At 41.1% G+C, this 13,363-nt stretch overlaps 1 protein-coding gene and 2 long non-coding RNA genes across 12 annotated transcripts in view; 1 reads left to right on the forward strand and 2 right to left on the reverse strand.

Annotated features, from left to right (window-relative positions):
* The window catches only part of LOC126912043 (uncharacterized), a 121,579-nt gene that overhangs the window by 4,637 nt on the left and 103,579 nt on the right, over positions 1 to 13,363 (forward strand). The window lies entirely within an intron of this gene.
* The window catches only part of LOC126912053 (uncharacterized), a 192,262-nt gene that overhangs the window by 3,851 nt on the left and 175,048 nt on the right, over positions 1 to 13,363 (reverse strand). The window lies entirely within an intron of this gene.
* Positions 1 to 13,363, reverse strand: part of LOC118280497 (P protein-like) — a 48,357-nt gene that overhangs the window by 3,851 nt on the left and 31,143 nt on the right. For all 9 annotated transcript variants that reach the window (XM_035600570.2, XM_050702112.1, XM_050702109.1 and 6 more), the window contains 12 exons: positions 12,178 to 12,329; positions 10,220 to 10,415; positions 9,737 to 9,885; positions 9,054 to 9,257; positions 8,202 to 8,317; positions 7,418 to 7,556; positions 5,759 to 5,894; positions 4,239 to 4,336; positions 3,689 to 3,790; positions 3,265 to 3,358; positions 2,091 to 2,233; positions 914 to 1,024 (listed from right to left, as the gene is read on the reverse strand). In XM_035600570.2, the coding sequence (XP_035456463.2) occupies positions 914 to 1,024; positions 2,091 to 2,233; positions 3,265 to 3,358; positions 3,689 to 3,790; positions 4,239 to 4,336; positions 5,759 to 5,894; positions 7,418 to 7,556; positions 8,202 to 8,317; positions 9,054 to 9,257; positions 9,737 to 9,885; positions 10,220 to 10,415; positions 12,178 to 12,329 (1,640 nt within the window). The remainder of the gene's footprint in view (positions 1 to 913; positions 1,025 to 2,090; positions 2,234 to 3,264; positions 3,359 to 3,688; positions 3,791 to 4,238; positions 4,337 to 5,758; positions 5,895 to 7,417; positions 7,557 to 8,201; positions 8,318 to 9,053; positions 9,258 to 9,736; positions 9,886 to 10,219; positions 10,416 to 12,177; positions 12,330 to 13,363) is intronic.

Below are 13,363 nucleotides of genomic sequence, written 5' to 3' on the forward strand. Positions count from 1 at the left end.
GTGGCGACACATTGACAAGCAATAAGTGACGATCGACGAGCAAATCAACGGATGACGTCATAAATATCCTGCATCGCACATGTGAAGTTTACATGCGAATAAACATGGATAGAAAATCCCAACAAACAACAGTTGGGCAGAAAGCCCGCCAGCCACGATCACCTCGCCTGGTCGGAGGATCCTCCTTTTCTTAAGGAACTTTACTCTCTGTTCCCTAAAGTATCATTTTCAAACATTTTATTATGTTTTTTATGGAATAGATTACAGACGGATCAGGTGATACCACCAACTATGTATCATATGACTAGTGTCATCTATGAGTAGCCAGCCTATCAAGGACTTGAGGATTAGGGATTGGGACTGGAAATTAGAGAGTAGGAATGAAGATTGGAGATTAGAGATTGGAGATTGGAGATTGGAGATTGGAGATCGGAGATTAGAGATTTGAAATTGGAGATCGGAGATCGGGGATTGGAGATGGGATATTGGGGATTACAGATGGGCGTTTCTAAATTGAAGACTCGAGATGGGAGATTTAGAGAAAATAGGGTTTCCAAAATGGTAACTACAATGGTTTTTAAGTGTGGGAGAGCCATGCTTCGGCACGAATGGGCCGGCTCGACCGGAGTGATACCACAGCCTCACAGAAAACCGACGTGAAACAACGCTTGCGTTGTGTTTTGTTGTGTGAGTGAGGTTACCGGAGGCCCAATTCCCCCCTTCCCAATCTTCCCCATCCCCGATTCCCGAACTGTTGTTCGCCTTGTACCATTAAATTCCTAACTCCCAAAAAGCCGACAACGCACTTGTAACGCCTCTGGTGTTTCAAGTGTCCATAGGCGGCAGCGATTGCTTACCATCAGGTAATACGTCTGCTCGATTACCGGCTTGTTTCATAAAAAAAAACACTTACCCATAATATTAGCATAACTGCCACAGCCAGCCTGGATTCTGGGCCAACTTGTAATATTAGGTTCTCCGTCATATTGCCTATCCAGGATATGAGACCTAGTTTTGATAGAGCCTGAAAAATAAGAAATATACAAATACTAAAAAAGTTAAACAAAAAATCTTGGCAGGTTATATAGCTGCAATAGTTTGAACTTCTAAATAAATTACTTTTATTTCAGCATGTTTGGTTAAAGATAAAAAAAGAAAGTTTTTTCACATAAGTGGACTCAATTATTACTACATATACTAGGTACAGTTTAATCGAACAAAACAGTTCTATGGAAAATTCAAACATTATTTAAATTTCATACTATCCATTCACGGTGACGTCACGTAAAGTCGACATCCACTACTACTCATGAACCCCGGTGCGACTTGAAACTAGTAGAGCGTTTCTCGAATATTTTATATAAGTATCTTTTTAGTATGCCATTTATTTTTATTTAAGTGGGTCTTTTGAGCACGATTTAAATTATAATACGATATTAAAATTGAATGGTCTCAATAACTGATGTTTGAGTATACAAAACTTAAGTTTGAGCGCTGCTCAATGATTTGAGCACATGTTAAATCGGTTCGAAAAGGAGGAGTAGGAGTGGGGTGGTTTTTAGTCAATAAGAGACTGATACTCCCTCCCACCTCGCCCAAGGCGGGAGAAGTCATTCGTCCCTCAAAAAAAGAAAAAAATACCGTTAAATATTTGAGACGATTCAGTATTCGGACATAAGCCGTATATTAAACAATTAAGCCAATAATACTTTTCTCAACTAAAAAAACCAGTCCTCATTATAAGAACACCCTGTTAAAATATTCGAAGCTGCAGACTGCCTAGCGGGTTACCCCAGCTCAAAAAGCAGGAGTAGCAACGGGGTGGTTTTTAGTCAGTAAGAGTCTGACACTCCCTCTCGCCTCGCCGATGGAGGGAGAAGGCAGTGGTTGATTCCCCCGCCCCCTTAAAACCCCTCTTAAAACCAGGGGCCTTAGTCTGCTATTACAATTGTGTCAGAATGGTCGATCACTGATCAGTGCGAGAGGGACGGAGCTATACAACCTTCATAGCTCCGTCCCTCTCGCACTGCTCAGTGATCGACCATTCTGACACAATTGTAATAGCAGACTAAGGCCCCAGACAAGCTTACCTCCATGAGGACAAAGAGTGCAGCAAAAAATAATAAGGTGGACCACTCGACCCTCGCCAGGATAGGCTCCAGGTCATCCCTTTCAGCCAGGAGGAGCAGCAACAAGGCTCCTAGAAGCGCTGTCCAGCCTAAAGAGAGGCGTTCTGCAAAAGGATATTTCATAGAAGTAAATATAAGATCAAAATAAGTTACATACATGTCGTCACGCCTTTAATCCCCGAAAGGGTAGGCAGAGGTGCACAGTATGGCACGTAATGCCACTGTGTACACCCACTTTTCACAATGAATATTGTGAGTCCCATGTAATAGGTGGTGAGCCTATTGCCATATACCGGGCACATTTCCAGACTCCGTGCTACCACTGAGAAATTTTTCGAAAAACCGAAAAAAGCCCAGTAATACTTCGCCCGACTCGGGAATCGAACCTGAGACCCCTTGCCCGGCAGTCGCAGTTGCAACCACTCGGCCAACGAGGCAGTCAAACAAAATAAGTTCAATGCAAGAAAAAAAAAATTGTACATCAATGTCGTAGTGTGCCCCGGAGGTTTAAGATTAAGACGTCCGCTTCTCATGCATGAGGGTGCGAATTCGAAACCTATCAACAGCAATAAGTACCAATGTGACTTTTTTCGAGTTATGTGTACTTTCTAAGATTATTTAGACACCACTGACAAACGGTGAAGGAAATTGTGGTCAGAAAACCTGGGCTCATAATTTCTAATTATAATTTTGAAATCGCTAACCCGCATTGAGCAAGCCTGGTGGTAAATGCTCAAACCTTCTCCGTGTGAGAAGAGGCCTTTGCGATTGGATTTGCAGGCGCCACGCGACCAACAGCTGATGATGGGAAAGTACGCACGCGAATTTTGAACTTCGCACGTCTTTTATTATTATGATAAAAATAAAACTCTTTATTTTTTAAACATTGCCACACACTAGGATTTTTTCCTGTATCGTGGGTACGTTTACAAACATACAAGTTCACATACACATGACACCCAGACCCGAAACAAAAACTTATGGATCACACAAAGAGTTGTTCCGTACGGGAATCGAACCGTTGCGCGGCAGCCGGTTGTCCAGCCACAGCACCAACCGTGCAGGTAACTGAGAAACGGACTTGCCTTTATCAGGGATAACAAAATATGATTTTCTGGCTGTATAATTTACTTACGTAATTCAGGTATGGCGTGCAGAAAGAATACTATGATGACGAAGGAAACGCATATAGTCGACTTCACTAGTAACGGCTTGTCTCTAATGCGATACTGAAACAAAATATTATTATTATTATATTATGCTATAAGCCAGTAAACGAGCAGACGGATCACCTGATGGTAAGCAATCGCCGCCGAATATGGACACTCGAAACACCAGAGACGTTAGGAATTTAATGGTTGTTAGGGAACTGGGGTTTGGGAAGGGGGGTAATTGGGGCTCCGCTAACCACACTCACTCACTCACACAACGCAAACGTTGTTTCACGTCGGTTTTCTGTGAGGCCGTGGTATCACTCCGGTCGAGCCGGCCCATTTGTGCCGAAGCATGGCTCTCTCACAGTTAAATAATAATACTTAATTGTATAATTATGTGGTTACCTTCTGTTTCATCTGCGCGAGAGTGGAGCAGAACATAGGATCAGTCTTGGAGGCACCGCCCCCTGCTTCCCGCCGATTTAGCATCATATTTAGCTTCTCTACCTGAAGACCGAAATATTTTTAAATAAATAAAAAGATTATCTTCATATATGGTGATGAAAAATTAAAGCAGCAACAGAAGCAACGTCACAGCTTTTATCCCCGAAGGGGTAGGCAGAGGTGCACATTACGGCACGTAATGCCGCTATACAATGTACACACACTTTTCACCATTTGTGTTATAAGTCCCATGTAATAGGGGGTGAGCCTATTGCCATATATTGGACACAATTCCAGACTCCGTGCTACTACGGAGAAATTTTCGAAAAACCGAAAACGCCTCAGTAAAGTCACGCGTTTATCTCCGAAGGGGTAGGCAGAGGTGCACATTACGGCACGTAACTTACACCCACTTGTGTTATAAGTCCCATATAATACTCCTATTAGAGTGTGAGAAATTTTCGAGAAACTGAAAAAAGCCCAGTGGTACTTGTACAAATAAACACAGTACCTTCTTTTCAAGTGCCCTTCTCACTATATCTTCGTCCCTGGAGTATGAGGACAATGACGCAGCAGCGCGTCTCCAAACCGCCAACTCCTGACGTAATTCTGAAAATGTTTTGTATTTACATTATTGTAAGGTACAATTTTCTTTGGCTACGCAATTTAGGCGTAGTAGAGCCATGCTTCAGCACGAATGGGCCGGCTCGACAGGAGTGATACCACGGCCTCACAGAAAACCGACGTGAGAATACGCTTGTGTAATGTACGGTCGTAGTTACCAGAGGTCAAATGAGGGTTCCCCACCTCCAATTCTTAAATCTTCCGACGCGCTTGTAACTCCTCTGGTGTTTTGAGCGTCCAGTGGTGGCGCGTCCATTGGTTGCTTACCATCACCACCATCACAAATGATATATATATATATATATTATATAATATATATATACGGTGATATATATATATATATATATATATATATCGTACTAATATTATAACGCTGAAGAGTTTGTTTGTTTCGTTTCTCGCTAATCTCGGAACTACTGGTCCGATTTAATCACTATTTTTGTGTTGAATAGTGCATTTATCGAGGAAGGCTATAGGCTATAAACATTACGCTATGACCAATAGGATCCAAGCTAGAGCGGGTGAAACCGCGCGGAAGTAGCTAGTATATAATATGAAGTGGCGCCATAAGGCAGCTTGACAAAAAGCTAATATGTTATACGGTGTGTAAACGGAACGCACCCAACAAACGCTACTTTTTTTTTATAATTTTAATTGTTATCGTTCTCGTAATATTCATGCCACATCAGGCTTAAACAGTTGATTACAACTATTATCACCTAAAATAAACTTTGAAATCCTCATTTTTTTAAGCTATTGCATAGCTTCTATCGCGTGCCGTAAGCGTGGAGGCCGAATCCAGAAATTCTGTAACGAAAAAAACCTAACAGCCCCCACACTTTGACAGTTTATAATTGAAGTGGCGCCATATGGCAGCTTGACAAAAAGCTCAACCAAAACTTAACAGGTGGCGTTACTATCGCATATGTTCTAAAAATTTACGGTAATAATATATAATAGGTAAAGAAGAATGACTGCACGGTTGGTGCGGTGGCTGCGCAACTGGCTGCCGCGCAACGTGTAGCGGGTTCGATTCCCGCATGAAGCAACTCTTTGTGTGATCCACAAACTGTTGTTTCGGGTCTGGGTGTCATGTGCATGTGAACTTGTATGTTTGTAAACGCACCCACGACACAGGAGAAAATTCTAAAGTGGAGCAACGTTTAAAAAAAAACTTAAAAAAATACTGCATAAATAAAATAAATATATGTATAAGTAATTGCAATTGCAATAAGTTGATAAAAAAATATATATGCAATATAGCTTTACCGCGGCAGTCTCCTAGTGCCATACGTATAGTTTTTTTTTTTGTAAATGTATCTCATATCCTACCATTGCCCGTTTACGGTATTGGGGAGAGTTACGTTTACACCCTGTATAGATCTATTATCTCAAATATATACGTACCTAATATATCTCTTGGAACGCTATGCCTTAATTTGTTTATATCTCTAAACATATATCTAAGTTGGAAGTAGGTTTGCACACATACTATTAGTATGCCTACCCCCATGTGTATCGTGAAAGTCGTGAAGTTTATGTTCTGAAAAAAAAAGAAAATATTTATATTAGACAAGAGAAAACAATCAAAATCTGCCTCGTTGGTCGAGCGTTCGCAAGTGCAACTGGCTGGCATGCAACAAGGGGTCTCGGGTTCGATTCCCGAGTCAAGCAAAGTATTACTGGGCTTGCTGCTACACCCACTTTTCAGCATTTGTGTTATAAGTCCCATGTAATAGGAGGTAAGCCTATTGCCATATACTGAGCACAATTCCAGGGGCCATAGTCTGCTAATACATATTGTGAAAAACAGAATGGTCGATCACTGAGCAGTGCAAGAGGGACGGAGATATGTAGGTTGTATAGCTCCGTCCCTCTTGCACTGCTCAGTGATCGACCATTCTGACACAATTGTAATAGCAGACTAAGGCCCCAGACTCCGTGCTACTACTGAGAAATTTTCGAAAAACCGATAAAAGCCCAGTAATACTTTGCGCAACCCGGGAATCGAACCCGAGACCCCTTGTCAACGAGGCAGTCATTATGTACTAGGTAATGGACAAGATATATTATAATAGGATATACAATGTGATAGGTGTGGGACTTCTAACCCGTTAAGGCTGAGTACTACATCTAATTTTATCGACAAAAAACATAATATGGGGGGTTGAACCCCCAATTGAAAATATTGAAAAATAGTGATTTTTTTCGGTAAAAATAATTCACAAATGTTTTTTTTTCTCACCAAAACATTATCAAACATATGAAAAAAGTAATGAATTAGTTAGCCAAGGTTATTAGCTACCGTTTGTCGTTTTTTTTTGTTTCTACGACGCATACAACCTTTGATATAAAGTGAAAAAAATATTAAAATAGCCATAATTTTTAGGGGGAGGGGAGGAGGGGACCCCTTCGACCCCCGACTTTTTTCGATAAAATTAGATGTAGAACTCAGCCTTAAAGGGTTAGAAGTCTCACCCCTATCACATTGTATAATGGCTAATAGTGAGTAAAATATGATAAATCTCAGGGAAATTGTGACAAACGCAGATTAGCAGTAAGCTGGATTTTTGGACGATTAAGCGTGGACAAAATGTGACTAGGTGTGGGCAAGATATGTTTTTTCTTTTACATTTGATGGGTCGACGTTTGGCCGCTATCTCGCCTGATGGTAAGTGATGATGCGACCTACGATGGAGCACGTCTGCCCATAAACAACCTATTCACTCGGGCTTTGAAGACACCCAGGTTATACCCATCAGGAAACAGAGACTCCGGCAAAGAATGTCACTCCCTAGCAGTTCGCGCAAGGAAGCTTGAAGCGAAGCGCTTCTGCGAGTAGGTGGGATATCTACCATGAAACGGTGACGCCTTGCCGATTGTCTTGTGGTTCGATGATGGAAAATGAGTTGGAGAATGAGTTGACACGACTGCAATAGGGCTGAAAATCAAACGTGCAGTCCGATTGCAGTTGAATTGCGGGGGATATCTACCATGAAGCGGTGGCGTTTCGCCGATTGTCTTGTGGTTCGTTGTCTAATATGCTGGACACTGGTTATAACTTACCGCTTTTACAATAGAAGGGTGTGTGGCTATGATTACGTTGGGAGGGTCCCCCACTGGTGTGGCAGCACCCCCTACGTTGCTGAATATAACCATTGACATAAGAACAGGCACTGGATTCAGTTGGGTCACCTCGCATAATCTGAAAATGTAATTCACAAATGACTGTTAGGTATACTGCAAACTGATCCGGAGCTGCGGACTACCTAGCGGGTTTACCGGAGCTCCGGGTCGAAAAGCAGGAGAAGGAACGGGGTGGTTTTTAGTCAGTAAGAGTCTGACACTACCTCTCGCCTTGCCCAAGGCGGGAGAAGTCATTGGATGATATTCCCCCTCAAAAAAAAGGCATACTGCAAAGTATTATTGTATACTAGCAGACCCGACAAACTTCGTACAGCCTCAAACATTATTTTCTCACCTTTAAAACCTTCCCTGAACAAATAATTCAAAAACAAAATTAGGCAAATCGGTCCAGCCGTTTTTTAATTTTAGCGCGACTAAGGAACAGCAATTGATTTTTATATATTTATATAGACTTTTGTCGGAAATAATGATGCCAAAATGTGGTAGACACCACATTATGACTTATTTATTGCTTTATTTTTTTATATTAATTTTTTTTTACTAGGTACTCGTACCGAAACATAGATTCCTAAGAACGACAAATAAAATACATCATTACTTTTTTACAGTACAAAAGTTTCTTTTTTGATTTCCAAAAAATACTTAAATCTATAATAGTTCTGAAAGCTATAATTGTTGCAATGGACTGGTCTCCAACCCTCACCTGATGGTGACTGGTGTCATAAGCAGCACAGTGGTGACGTTATCCAGAAACGTGGAGAATATAGCAGTGAAGAAACACAGGACGTTGATCAGAGGCCATGTTCTCCCACCTGTCATCTGGAAATAGCGACATCGTTTTTTGTATAAAAAAAAAAAACATATAAACATATCCCACCATCAGGTGGGATTGTAGTCAAGCATTAGTTTTTGTCGAAAAAAAAAAACTATTGTAAGGTAATCTATAATATAAAAAAAAGTCGAGTTTTCCTTCCTGACGCTATACTTAATTTCACGATTTCGCCGGTTTTGCATTAGTTCGAAAGGTCTTGGGTTCCGTGAGTTTTATAGTTGAGAAAGTTCAGAAAAAACTTCAAGAGAAAAGCAGGAAAACAGTGAAAATCATTGGTGGCGAAACGGAGTTCGCCGAGTTTGCTAGTGTAATATGTATAAAAACTCATGCCTCTCCAGTAGCTCATAATTTTACTAATATTATAAATCACAGACTGACAGACTATTGTTTAATTCTTTCTTTGTTAACGTTTCAAAAGTAAAAAACCTAAGTATAATATGGTTTAATTGGAATAAATGATTTGACTTTGACTTTAACAACACTCCAAATATTAATATACTTTTCAATTGACTGCACGGTTGGCGCGGTGGCTGGGCAACTGGCTGTCGTGCAACGGGTAGCGGGTTCGATTCCCGCACGGAGCAACTCTTTGTGTGATCCACAAATTGTTGTTTCGGGTCTGGGTCATGTGCATGTGAAATTGTATGTTTGTAAACGCACCCACGACACAGGAGAAAATCCTAATGTGGGGCAACGTTTTTAAAAAAAAAAAATTCAACTTACTTCAAATGCCAAGACAGCGAGGTAATCAAACAGTCCAGTTTCAGCCAAGATGGCGACCAGCAGCATCATACTGAAGAGTAGGAGTAGAGTCTCCACATCCAGCCAGGAAACCAGTTCAGGTAGCGTGGGTCGAGCTCCACATAGAGCCAGCACTCCTACGGCGAGTGACGAGGAGAGGAGAGCTGCTATTGTGCGGTTTACTATCTGAAAGTGCCAATAAATAAGTGTTATGCTTAATGGTTTTACAGGTATACATACATACGTGAACAAACTAGCGTTGTTTCGCCGTAAATATGGTTATCGGTAGCTCAATTGATCCTTTCTTTCCATCTTCAATATCTAATTCTCCAATTCCCAATCCCCAATCCCCGAATCCCAATCCCCAATATCCAAACCCAATCCCCAATCCAAATTCCCGTGCCGAGTGCTTACAATCAGTTGAGGATCCTAACCCGAAGTGCCTTTGGAGTTGTAGACATACGAGTACATACCTATTTTCGCACCGTGAGGAATGCGGAGCAGGTCTATTAGAGGACGCGGTGCCCCTTACAGATGCTGAGGGTGGCCACCTAGTTTTTAGTAACCCCAGAAAGCTAGGCACCTTTTGAAGGTTTCCTCTCGCCATAAAAAAATGGTACCTATTTATTCTACAGTGTCCGTGCACCATATAAAAAAATACGTACCTCAAATATAATAAGGGTGTATAAGGTGATGAGCAGTATCGTTGCATAGATGATGCCCTCCTCGGGGTCAATCGGGTTCATCTGATAGCTGACTGTCAGAGGAACTATACTGCTACTTGTGGAGCTCATACGAAGAGTTAGTTTTGTACCTGGAAAATAAGGAGTAAAGAGAAGGTTTTAAGTGTGAGAGAGCCATGCTTCGGCACGAATGAGCCGGCTCGACCGGACCGGACGGCCTCACCGAAAACCGACGTGAAACAACACTTGCGTTGTGTTTCGTTGTGTGAGTGAGGTTACCGGAGGCCCAATTCCCCCCTTACCAATCTTACCAATTTCCCAACAACCCTTAAATTCCTAACCCCCAAAAGGCCGGTATCGCACTTGTAACGCCTCTGGTGTTTCAAGTGTTCATGGGCGGCGGCGATTGAGCAATAGACTTTCGACTCAATAAAATTACAAAGCGATAAAGTTAACTTCACATACCATTCATTCCAATTTGGCCCCATCTGGTAATTTCTTCTGTTATGAGGCTGAATGAGGATGTGGAGTTCAGGTCCTGATGTCCTCGAGTGTGTATAGGCGCCTGATCCTCAAGGATTAGGAGTCTGCTCTCCGTGGAACTGGGTGAGAAGTCCAGGATGCCCTCAGGCTGAAGGTGTATACTCCATTTCGTTGAATTCTGGAATGGAAAATGTAATTGATTTTTATTTCCCGAAGAGTTTAAGCTGTTGCAATTTGCCGGCTTGGTCGAAATTACACAAATCTACGCGCAACACCCCTTTTATGAGTGGAAAAAATCATCCAATAATTTCTCCCGCCTTGAGTAAGGCGAGAGTATCAGACTGACGAAAAACCACACCGTTTCTACTCCTGCTTCGAGCTGAAGTTAGCAACCCGAACTGTTTCTTTTTTTGTGGTATGAGCCGGTATATGAGCAGACGTATCTCCTTATTGTAAGCAATCGCCGACGCCCATGGACAGCCGAAATACCAGTGGCGTTACGAGTGCGTTACCGGTCTTTTGTGGATTAGGAATTTAAGGATTGTTGGTTGGTTGTAGATTGTTTTGCTGAGTGAGTGAGGTTACCGAATACCCAAAACCTAGAGCCAGGGCGGCAATGATAACCTTTTAGGTGATATGTCTAATCGTTGACCCGCATTCCATAAAAAAACTTGATTTCCTCTTATTAAACCATTAGTCAGATATTTTCTGATCTTTTATTTACACTTTATAATTATAATAGATGTCCAAACGACAAGCTAAAATGTCCGGTACTGCCATAAAAATAATCTTAACAAAATTATCAACAAACATATCCATTGTTTGGTCGATAAGCAATAAAATTTAATTGCAATCAGTAATCTGTAATTAGTCTAAATATTTACCAAACAACGATACACTGTTGCAAATAATGAAAGAGCTGTATACTTAAACAGATGACCATGTGCGTAGGTATCGTCATGAGCTAATGTTCACATGTAAACAGCAGCTCATGTAGTGTAGATGTCCAGTCAACAAGGATGTAGCGAGGTTGACTGTCCAGGCGACACACGTAACACGTACTTAGGTATCGTCATGAGCTAATGTTCACATGTAAACAGCAGCTCATGTAGTGTAGATGTCCAGTCAAGAAGGATGTAGCGAGGTTGACTGTCCAGGCGACACACGTACTTAGGTATCGTCATGCGCTAATGTTCACATGTAAACAGCAGCTCATGTAGTGTAGATGTCCAGTCAACAAGGATGTAGCGAGGTTGACTGTCCAGGCGACACACGTACTTAGGTATCGTCATGAGCTAATGTTCACATGTAAACAGCTCATGTAGTGTAGATGTCCAGTCAACAAGGATGTAGCGAGGTTGACTGTCCAGGCGACACACGTACTTAGGTATCGTCATGAGCTAATGTTCACATGTAAACAGCAGCTCATGTAGTGTAGATGTCCAGTCAACAAGGATGTAGCGAGGTTGACAGTCCAGGCGACACACGTACTTAGGTATCGTCATGAGCTAATGTTCACATGTAAACAGCAGCTCATGTAGTGTAGATGTCCAGTCAACAAGGATGTAGCGAGGTTGACTGTCCAGGCGACACACGTACTTAGGTATCGTCATGAGCTAATGTTCACATGTAAACAGCAGCTCATGTAGTGTAGAATTTGTCCAGTTAACAAGGATGTAGCGAGGTTGACTGTCCAGGCGACACACGTACTTAGGTATCGTCATGAGCTAATGTTCACATGTAAACAGCAGCTCATGTAGTGTAGATGTCCAGTCAACAAGGATGTAGCGAGGTTGACTGTCCAGGCGACACACGTACTTAGGTATCGTCATACGCTAATGTTCACATGTAAACAGCAGCTCATGTAGTGTAGATGTCCAGTCAACAAGGATGTAGCGAGGTTGACAGTGCAGAAGAAGGATATATATTTTTGAACTTACCTGTTCAAATTCTGCAGTTGCATTATCACCAACAGTTCTATGCAGCCAGATATGAAGTGTATTCACGCTTTCATTGGTTACTGGCTGGGCAAAGGGACCAGTCAATGTAATTGATACTTTTACCCGTTGGTCACTGGCAGGTAACTCGTATTCTGGAAAGAAAAAGTATAATATAAATGTATATACAATGTAATAGGGGTGGGACTTCTAACCCGTTAAGGCTGAGTACTACATCTAATTTTATCGACAAAAAAATAATATGGGGGGTTGAACCCCCTCCCCCTAAAAATTATGGCTATTTTAATATTTAAAAAAATTACAAACGGTAGCTAATAACCACAAATTAACACACAATATTTTCAATTGGGGGTTCAACACCCCATTTTTTTTTGTCTATAAAATTAGATGTAGTACTCAGCCTTAACGGGTTAGAAGTCCCACACCTATCACATTGTATAGCCCTACTATTATGTAAGTCATATGTAAAAGTCTATTTGTTTGTTTTTGTGTTCGTGTTCATGTTTGTTTGTTTGTTTCTTTCTTTTCAACGCAAAGGAGTATTTTATGACATAATTTTTGTATCTGAAGAAGTACATAATATGTAGGTATATTATGTGAGCAATAAAGCAGCATGTAATAAAATCTCTCAATTTACTTTTAATCCGGACATTATAAAATATTAAATTAACAAAAATTCTAACTGTGCCAAATTTTGGTGAAGACCTTTGGAATTTAACAATAAAAAATAAATTTTAATGTCCCCATCTGTCCTATGATTCCTTCAAAAGTTACTCGGAGTCATAGGTTAAAATTTAAGGCGTTTTGAAAAAAAACAAAATTCTCTACAAAAATGGTCCTACGATTTTTGCTGTAGTCGTATAGTGTAGCTTCGTTCGTAATTAGCGTTCCTGAGATATCGCGATTTTAATAGTCACATTCTATGTAATATACATACACTAGCGGACCCGACAGACGTCCTGTCTACACGTCTTTAATTTGAAAATTTGTCGGATCCAATGTAAAACGATATGTATGATATATATAAAGATTACTATTTCTATTGTAAACTGACACATGCGTGCTGCCATCTGAACAGGTCCACTCAAACTGTTGCGGTTCTTCCCTCAAAAGACCACTACAAAATCAACTAGCACGGTTCTTCGACATCTTTAATTGATTTTGTCTG

Source organism: Spodoptera frugiperda, chromosome 21 (genome assembly GCF_023101765.2).
Source record: "Spodoptera frugiperda isolate SF20-4 chromosome 21, AGI-APGP_CSIRO_Sfru_2.0, whole genome shotgun sequence".
NCBI classification, from domain to species: Eukaryota; Metazoa; Arthropoda; class Insecta; order Lepidoptera; family Noctuidae; genus Spodoptera; species Spodoptera frugiperda.